Here is a 9,078-nt window from a genome sequence, read left to right as displayed (position 1 = left end):
TGGTGGTCATTGAGCTGGTGGTCATGGGGTTGGTGGTCATTGGGGTGGTGGCCTTGGGGACATCAAGATGGTGGTCATGGGGTTGTCAGTCATTGGGTTGGTGGCCATTGAGGTGGTGGCCTTGGGGACATTGGGGTGGTGGTCATTGAGCTGGTGGTCATGGGGTTGGTGGTCATTGGGGTGGTGGCCTTGGAGACATCAAGATGGTGGTCATTGAGGTTGGTGGCCTTGGGGACACTGAGTTGGTGGTCATGGGGTTGGTGGCCATTGGGCGGTGGCCGTTGGGTGGTGGCCATTGAGGTGGTGGTCATTGACCTGGTGGTCATTGGGTTGGTGGCCATCAAGGTGGTGGCCTTGGGGACATTGGGATCGTGATCATTGGGTGGTGACCATCAAGATGGTGGCCTTGGGGACATTGGGTTGGTGGTCATTGGGTTTGTGGACGTTGGCTTGGTGGTCATCAAGCTGGTGGTCATCAAGATGATGGTCATCAAGGTGGTGGCCTTGGGGGACATTGGGTTGGTGGTCATTGTGTGGTGGTCATTGGGTGGTGGTCATTGGGTGGTGGTCATCAACCTGGTGGTCATTGGCTTGGTGGCCACCAGCTTGGTGGCCATGGTGACATCAGATTGATGACCACCAACATGGCCACCGTTGACCTTGAGTGACCACTGGGTTCGATGACCACAGGTGTGCTCTGCTGACCATGGGGGAGCTCTGGTGGCCACAGGGGTCACTTTGGTGGCCACGGCCATCGTGTCGACCACCAGCGTTGACCTTGGCTTTGATGACCACTGGCTTGAGTGACCACCGGGTTTAATGACCGCGGGCGGGCTCTGGTGGCCCTGGGGCCACGCTGGTGGCCCCGGCGGTGGCCCTGGTGGCCCGGGAGGAGGTCCCAGCCGTGTCCCCCGCTGTCCCCAGATGATCTTCAAGCTGACGCCGCTGACGCTGACCCACTGGCTGATGGTCATCAAGATCTCCTTCCCGGTCATCCTGCTGGACGAGGCCCTCAAGTTCATCGCCAGGAACTACCTGGAGGGTGAGGAGGTGGCCCCACCCCACCGGGGTGTCCCCCTGTCCCCCCCCGACCCCCTCGGGGTCGTCCCCACCCTCTGTGGTCACCTCCATCATGTCCAGGTGACCTTGGCCATCTCCACCGTCCCCTGGCCATCTCCATGGTCACTTCCATGGTTTGTGGTCACCTCCATGGTCACCTCCATGGTCACTTCCATGATTTGTGGTCACCTCCATGGTCCCTGGTCACCTCCTGGTGCCCTTGACCATCTCCAGGTGACCGTGACCATCTCCTGGTCACTCCATGGTCACTCCATGGTCACTCTGTGGTCACTCATTGTCCCCTCCATTGTCCCCTCCCTGTCCTCATGGTCACTCCATGGTCACTCCCTGTCCCCTCCATTGTCTCCTCCCTGTCCCCTTGGCCATCTCCGTGTCCCCTTGGTCACTCCATGGTCACTCCCTGGTCACTCCCTGGTCACTCCCTGGTCACTCCCTGTCCATTTGGTCACTCCGTGGTCACTCTGGTCACTTCCTGGTCACTCCATGGTCACTCCCTGTCCCCTCGGTGTCCCCTCCCTGTCCCCTTGGTCACACTGTGGTCACTCCCTGGTCACTCCACTGTCCCCTCCATTGTCCCCTCCCTGTCCCCATGGTCACTCCCTGGTCACTCCATGGTCACTCCCTGTCCATCTGGTCACTCTGGTCACTCCATGGTCACTCCATGGTCACTCCCTGGTCACTCCATGGTCACTCCCTGTCCATTTGGTCACTCTGGTCACTCCCTGTCCCCTCGGTGTCCCCTCGCTGTCCCCTCCCCCTCTCACCTCCATCTTCTCGTCCCCAGCGTGACCCGGCCGGGCCCGGCGCCGCCCCAGGTACAGGGACACGCCGTGTCACCTCTGTCACCTGTGTCACCTGTGTCACCTCATTGTCATTGTCACCTCTGTCACCTGTGTCACCTGTCATTGTCACCTGTGTCACCTGTGTCACCTCATTGTCATTGTCACCTGTGTCACCTGTGTCACCTGTGTCACCTGGGTCATTGTCATTGTCACCTCATTGTCACCTCTGCCATTGTCACCTTGGTGTCACCTCAGTGTCACCACTGTCATTGTCACCTCTGTCACCATTGTCGGTGTCACCTCTGTCACTGTCACCCGCCGTTGTCACCCCCACGCCATTGCCACGCCTCATTGTCCCCCAGTGACGTCATCGTCACCCCCATGACGTCACTGTCCCATCCCTGTGATGTCATCGTCCCCTCCCCGTGACGTCATCATCACCCCTACGACGTCACTGTCCCCGCTATGACGTCATTGTCACCCCTATGACGTCATTGTCCCCTCGCCGGCATCCTGGGTCATTGTCATTGTCACCTCATTGTCACCTCTGCCATTGTCACCTCTGTCACCTCAGTGTCACCACTGTCATTGTCACCTGTGTCACCATTGTCACCTCATTGTCAGTGTCACCTCTGTCACTGTCACCCACCGTTGTCACCCCCACGCCATGGCCACGCCTCATTGTCCCCCAGTGACGTCATCGTCACCCCTATGACGTCATTTCCCCCTATCTGTGACGTCATCGTCCCCTCCCCGTGACGTCATCATCACCCCTACTACGTCACTGTCCCCGCTGTGACGTCATTGTCACCCCCTATGACGTCATTGTCCCCTCCCCGGCACTGTGACCTCATTGTCACCTGCCTGTCACCTCTCTATGACGTCATCCGGCGGGGGCGGGGGCGGGGGCGGGGCTCAGAGGCGGCGGATCTTCATCTCGCTGCGCTTGAGCGAGTAGTAGAAGCCCTTCCACTGGGCCCAGTTGATGCCGTTGGCGTAGGAGAGGTGCGGCCCGGCCAGGTAGAAGCCGTTGAGGTTGGAGAAGTGGCAGCTGCGGAACCACCAGGCGCCCGAGGAGAGCGCGGCGCAGTTCTGCGCGAACAGGTCCTGGTCGCGGTCGAAGGTGGAGAACTTCTGCCCGTTGTGGTAGCTCAGCGAGTCGCCTGCGGTGGGTTGGGTTGGGTTGGGTTGGGTTGGGTTGGGGGGCTGGTGGTCAAGCCGTGCCGTGGTTGGCCGACGTTGACCTCCCCAGGGTTGACCTTGACTTGGTTGGCCACCGTTGACCACCGCTGACCCACCATTGACCCCATTGACCCCATTGACCTCCCAATGGTTGACCTTGGCTTGGTTGACTACCGTTGGCCACCATGGCCAACCGTTGACCACCGTTGACCCCATTGACCTCATTGACACCATTGACTGCCATTGACCCCATTGACCTCCCCATGGTTGACCTTGGCTTGGTTGGTCACCGTTGGCCACCGTTGACCCCATTGACCTCCCAATGGTTGACCTTGTCTTGGTTGGCCACCATTGACCCCATTGACCTCCCAATGGTTGACTTTCACTTGGTTGGCCACCGTTGACCACTACTGACCACCATTGACCCCATTGACCCCATTGACCTCCCAATGGTTGACTTTGACTTCGTTGACCTTGACTTGGTTGGCCACCGTTGACCACCGTTGACCCCATTGACCTCCCCATGGTTGACCTTGACTTGGTTGGTCACCGTTGACCCCATTGACTTTCCCATGGTTGACTTTGACTTCGTTGACCTTGACTTGGTTGGCCACCGTTGACCACCATTGACCTCCCCATGGTTGATCTTGACTTGGTTGGCCACCATTGGCCACCATTGACCACCACTGACCCCATTGACCCCACTGACCTCCCAATGGTTGACTTTGACTTTGTTGACCTTGACTTGGTTGGCCACCGTTGACCACCGTTGACCCCATTGACCCCATTGACCTCCCAATGGTTGACCTTGACTTGGTCGACCACCGTTGACCACCGTTGACCCACCATTGACCCCATTGACCTCCCCATGGTTGACCTTGGCTTGGTTGGCCACCGTTGACCCCATTGACTCTCCCATGGTTGACTTTGACTTCATTGACCTTGACTTGGTTGGCCACCATTGGCCACCGTTGACCCACCACTGACCCCACTGACCTCACCATGGTTGATCTTGACTTGGTTGGCCACCGTTGACCCACCATTGACCCCATTGACACCATTGACCCCACTGACCTCCCAATGGTTGACTTTGACTTTGTTGACCTTGACTTGGTTGGCCACCGTTGACCACCGTTGACCCCATTGACCCCATTGACCCCATTGACCACCATTGACCACCATTGGCCTCCCAATGGTTGACCTTGACTCGGTTGACCCCAGTGACCTCCCCATGGTCAACCTTGACTCGGTTGACCACGGTTGACATCCATTGACCCCCATTGACCTCCATTGACCTCCCAATGGTTGACTTTGACTTGGTTGGCCACCATTGGCCACCACTGACCACCACTGACCCCACTGACCTCCCCATGGTTGACCTTGGCTTGGTTGGCCACCATTGGCCACCATTGACCACCACTGACCCCATTGACCCCATTGACCCCATTGACCTCCCCATGGTTGACCTTGACTTGGTTGACTGCCCTTGACCTCCATTGACTCCCATTGACCTCCATTGACCTCCCCATGGTCAACCTTGACTGGGTTGACCACGGTTGACATCCATTGACCCCCATTGACCTCCATTGACCACCCAACAGTCAACCTTGACTCAGTTGACCTCCATTGACCTCCATTGACCTTCTCCATTGACCTCCCAATGGTCAACCTTGACTGGGTTGACCACCGTTGACCTCCATTGACCCCCATTGACCTCCATTGACCACCCAACAGTCAACCTTGACTCAGTTGACCTCCATTGACCTCCCAATGGTCAACCGTGACTCGGTTGACCTCCATTGACTTCCATTGACCTCCCAATGATAAACCTTGACTCGGTTGACCTGACCCCCATTGACCTCCGGTCAACCTTGACTCGGTTGAGCACTGTTGACCTCAATTGACCTCTGTTGACCTCCATTGACCTCCATTGACCCCCATTGACCTCCATTGACCACCCAACAGTCACCCTTGACTCAGTTGACCTCCATTGACCTCCCAATGGTCAACCTTGACTCGGTTGAGCACTGTTGACCTCAATTGACCTCTGTTGACCTCCATTGACCTCCATTGACCCCCATTGACCCCCCAATGGTCAACCTTGACTCGGTTGAGCACCGTTGACCTCCATTGACCTCCATTGACCTCCATTGACCTCTGTTGACCTCCATTGACCCCCATTGACCCCCGTTGACCCCCCAATGGTCACCCTTGCCCGGCTGCCCCCGGGTGCCCTCACCGGCGCCGCCGTCGACGAAGCCGGCGACGTGCAGGGCGTAGCCGTCCTCCTCGGGGCTGACGGCCGTGGGCGAGAGCGCGAAGGAGCCGTACGTGGCCGACGCCGAGTTGTTCTCGAAGTCCTCGAGCTCCACGCGCAGCTCGTAGCGCGCCTGCTGCGTCAGCAGGGCCAGCGTCTGCAGGCCTGGGGGCAAAGGGCACTGTGGTCACTCAATGGTCACTCAGTGGTCACTCAATGGTCACTCAGGGGTCACTCAGGGTCACTCAGGGTCACTCAGTGGTCACTCATTGGTCACTCAGTGGTCACTCAGGGTCACTCAGGGTCACTCAGGGTCACTCAGGGTCCCTCAGGGGCACTCAGGGGTTACTCAGGGTCACTCATTGGTCACTCAGGGTTCACTCAGGGTCACTCAGGGTCACTCAGGGTCACTCAGGGGCACTCAGTGGTCACTCAGTGGTCACTCAGGGGTCACTCAGGGTCACTCAGGGTCACTCAGGGGTCACTCAGGGGTCACTCAGGGGTCACTCAGTGGTCACTCAGGGTCACTCCGGGGTCACTCAGTGGTCACTCAGGGTCACTCAGGGGTCACTCAGTGGTCACTCAGGGTCACTCAGTGGTCACTCAGTGGTCACTCAGGGTCACTCAGTGGTCACTCAGGGGTCACTCAGGGGTCACTCAGGGTCAGTCAGGGGTCACCTACTGGTCCATACTGGTTTATACTGGTTTCTATGCACTTGTATGGATTTCTATTGAGTTTTCTGGCCCATACTGGCTCATACTGGTTTATACTGGTGGGAGGGGGAGGGACCCCCGGCCGTGCCCTTTTTTGGGAGAAAAATCCCAAAATCCGCCCTTTTATCCTGCAAAAAAAAAAAAAAAAAGTAATTTCCCCTTTTTTTATTTTTTTATCATTTATTTTGGTTTTTTTCTTCAAAAAAAATCGGATTTTGCAGCTGGAACATCCCGGATTTGGGGATTTTTGTGGCACAAACTCCGAATTTTGCCTTTTTTGGAGGGAAACGACCCCAAATTTGCTCTTTTGGGGGTTGAATTCCCTCAGACTTGGCTCCAAAAGGGCGAAAAACCCCAAATTTGCTCCTAAAAGGGGAGAAAATGCCAAAGTTTTGTCCCTGACTGGGGATTGTGCCCCCGATTTTCCTTTCCCCCCTCATTTTCCCTCTTTTTTCCTCGTTTTCACTCTTTTTTATCCCTGATTTTCATTTTTCCCCCTCATTTTCCCTCTTTTTTCCTCATTTTCCCTTTTTTTTTCTCATTTTCCCTCTTTTTTCCTCGTTTTCACTCTTTTTTATCCCAAATTTTCCTTTCCCCCCCTCATTTTCCCTCTTTTTTCCTCATTTTCACTCTTTTTTATCCCTGATTTTCCTTTTTTCCCCTCATTTTCCTTCTTTTTTCCTCATTTTCCCTTTTTTTCCTCATTTTCCCTCTTTTTTTCCTAATTTTCACTCCTTTTTATCCCAGATTTTCCTTTTTTCCCCTCATTTTCCCTCTTTTTTCCTCGTTTTCACTCTTTTTTATCCCAAATTTTCCTTTTTTCCCCTCATTTCCCTCTTTTTTCCTCACTTTCCCTCTTTTTTCCTCATTTTCACTTTTTTATCCCTGATTTTCCTTTTTTTTCCTCTTTTTCCCCCAATATTTCTCCTTTTTCCCCCAGATTTTCCCTCTTTTTTCCCGATTCTCCCTCTTTCCCCCGATTTTTGCCTCTTTTAACCTCAATTTTTCCTCTTTCCCCCTCATTTTTCCTCTCCCCCCTCCCTTTCCCAGATTTTCCCCATTTTCCCCCCAAATTTCCCCGATTTTTGCCTTTTTTGAAGGAAAAACACCCCCGACCCCGCCCCTCCGAGACGCCCCCATCATTTCTGAGGTTTTTTTAGGGAATAAACCCTAAAATTCATTTTTTTAAAGGGAAAAAAAGCCCTAAACCGCCGAGAAAAGAGGAAATATCCGGAATTTGGGGGTTTCCACAGGGAATTTTTTGCCTTTTTTTGCCGGATTTTGGCATTTTATTAAAAACCGATCCTTGACTCTGCGTGTTTAATGAAAAAAAGTCCTGAATTCTGCCGGTTATGGGGGAAAATCCCCAAATCGTATCACGTTATAATCCTAAATTTTGGATTTTTATGGGAAAAATCCCTTTTGCCTCCCGCCCATCTGCGGGGTAACCCCCCCCCAATTTCGCCTCTTTACCAAGAAAAGTGGCGTAGCCCCGCCCCACACAGGGAACCCACCCAACCCCCGCCCCTTTGGTGGGGAGACGCCCCGAATTCCACGTTTTTATCAGCAAAAAAAAACCCCGAAATTCGCATTTTTTGGGTTAAAACCCTCGGGGGACGCCATCGCCCCCTAGCGGCTGGGAGGACCTCGCTCAGGGCGGCGGGCTGCAGTTGTCACAAGATGGCGGCCGCGCGCTGTGCACGCTGGGAGTTGTAGTCCATGCATCATTATGGGTTTATGTATGATGTCGCTAAATGACTACAACTCCCAGCGCGCACCGCGCCGCGGCGGAGTCAGAAGATGGCGGCGCCCCGCGCTGCACGCCGGGAGTCGTAGTCCCCGCCCGCAGCACCCAACGGAAGGGGCGGAGCTAACGGACTACCAGCCCCGTCGCCCTTTGCGCCGGCGCATGCGCTCGGCGCGGCAGTGGAGGCGGGGGCGCGCGTGGCGTTGCCTCAGCGTTCGGCTCCGCTCGGCGGCGAGGCCGCGCAGTTTCGCCGGGCTCCTGTCGCGATAGAGCGGAGCTGTCGGCGATAGAGGAACCGGTGAGGGCCGGGGAGAGCGCGGGGGGGAGGCCCCGGGGCGATCGGGGGGCTTTTGGGGGATTTTGGGGGTTCCTGAGGGAATCTGGGGAAATTTGGGGGGATTTTGGGGCGGTTTTGGGGGAATTTTGGGGAAATTTGAGGGGGATTTTGAGTCCATTTGCGGGATTTTGGGGGCTCTTGTTTGGGGGGGTTTTGGGTTCATTTGGGGGAATTTTGGGGAAATGTGGGGGTTCCTGAAGAGAATTTTGGGTGAATTTGGGGGGATTTTGGGTCCATTTGGGTGGGATTTAAGGGATATTTTTGGATTTTGAGGAAATTTTGGGTCTATTTGGGGAATTTTGGGGGGATTTTTTTGAAATTTGGGGGTTCCTGAAGGGAATTTTGGGGGAATTTTTGGGATTTGGGGGGAATTTTGAGGATTTTGGGGGGATTTGAGGAATTTTGGAGGGATTGGAGCAGTTTGGGGGGTCCCTGAGGTGGATTTTGGGGTGGATTTGGGAGATTTTGGGGTTCCCGGGTTGAATTTGGGGGATTTGGAGGCAATTTTGGCATCCCTGGGGTGAATTTTGGGGGAAATTCCGGTGGATTTTGGGGTGGATTTGGGAGATTTTGGGGTTCCCGGGTTGAATTTGGGGGATTTGGAGGCAATTTTGGCATCCCTGGGGTGAATTTTGGGGGAAATTCCGGTGGATTTTGGGGTTCCTTGGGAGGATTTTGGAGGAATTTGGGGATTCTTGAGTTCCTGGGTGGAATTTTGGGCGGATTTGGGGAATTCGAGGGAATTTTGGAAGCTTTTTGGGGAGAATTTTGATTTTTTTTGGGGTGAATTTGGGGGATTTGAGGCGATTTTGGGAGGTTTTGGGGTGGATTTGGCCGGAATTTGAGGCTCCCGGGGTGGATTTTTTTGCTTCCCGGGTTGAATTTGGGGGATTTGGGGGGGTTTTTGGGGTGAATTCGGGGGATTTTGGGCAATTTTGGGGGTCCCGTTACCTCCATGGCTCCGGAGCGGCTCCGAATC

The 9,078-nt window shown here is 54.9% G+C and overlaps 2 protein-coding genes and 1 long non-coding RNA gene across 3 annotated transcripts in view; 2 read left to right on the top strand and 1 right to left on the bottom strand.

Moving 5' to 3' along the window:
• The window catches only part of LOC120508199, a 2,693-nt gene extending 1,775 nt beyond the window's left edge, over positions 1–918 (top strand). The window contains exon 3 of the long non-coding RNA XR_005628952.1: positions 346–918. This is a non-coding gene — a long non-coding RNA (uncharacterized LOC120508199). The remainder of the gene's footprint in view (positions 1–345) is intronic.
• The window catches only part of LOC120508198 (sarcoplasmic/endoplasmic reticulum calcium ATPase 1-like), a gene marked incomplete at its 5' end in the record, with an annotated part of 21,347 nt that extends 19,393 nt beyond the window's left edge, over positions 1–1,954 (top strand). The window contains 2 exons of the mRNA XM_039721569.1: positions 925–1,042; positions 1,865–1,954. Of these exons, the coding sequence (XP_039577503.1) occupies positions 925–1,042; positions 1,865–1,869 (123 nt within the window). The remainder of the gene's footprint in view (positions 1–924; positions 1,043–1,864) is intronic.
• An 801-nt stretch (positions 1,955–2,755) lies between these two features.
• Positions 2,756–9,056, bottom strand: MFAP4 (microfibril associated protein 4). Its single transcript, XM_039721570.1, has 3 exons — positions 9,051–9,056; positions 5,284–5,482; positions 2,756–3,025 (listed from the first exon to the last, which is right to left on the bottom strand). Exons 1-3 carry the CDS (start codon positions 9,054–9,056, stop codon positions 2,778–2,780), a joined length of 453 nt encoding a protein of 150 aa, XP_039577504.1. The 3' UTR covers positions 2,756–2,777.
• Positions 9,057–9,078: the final 22 nt, after the last annotated feature.

This window comes from Passer montanus, unplaced genomic scaffold (assembly GCF_014805655.1).
Source record: "Passer montanus isolate IOZ18808 unplaced genomic scaffold, ASM1480565v1 scaffold459, whole genome shotgun sequence".
In the NCBI taxonomy this organism is placed as follows: Eukaryota; Metazoa; Chordata; class Aves; order Passeriformes; family Passeridae; genus Passer; species Passer montanus.
Note: the sequence above shows the minus strand (reverse complement) of the source record. Positions and strands in the feature narration are given on the sequence as shown.

Bases quoted from the DNA above. Each gene is read 5' to 3' on its own strand.
- MFAP4 (XM_039721570.1), bottom strand. The intron at 3,026-5,283 runs GTGAGGGCACCC...AACCCACCGCAG, and splicing joins CTTCGTCGACGGCGGCGCCG to GCGACTCGCTGAGCTACCAC.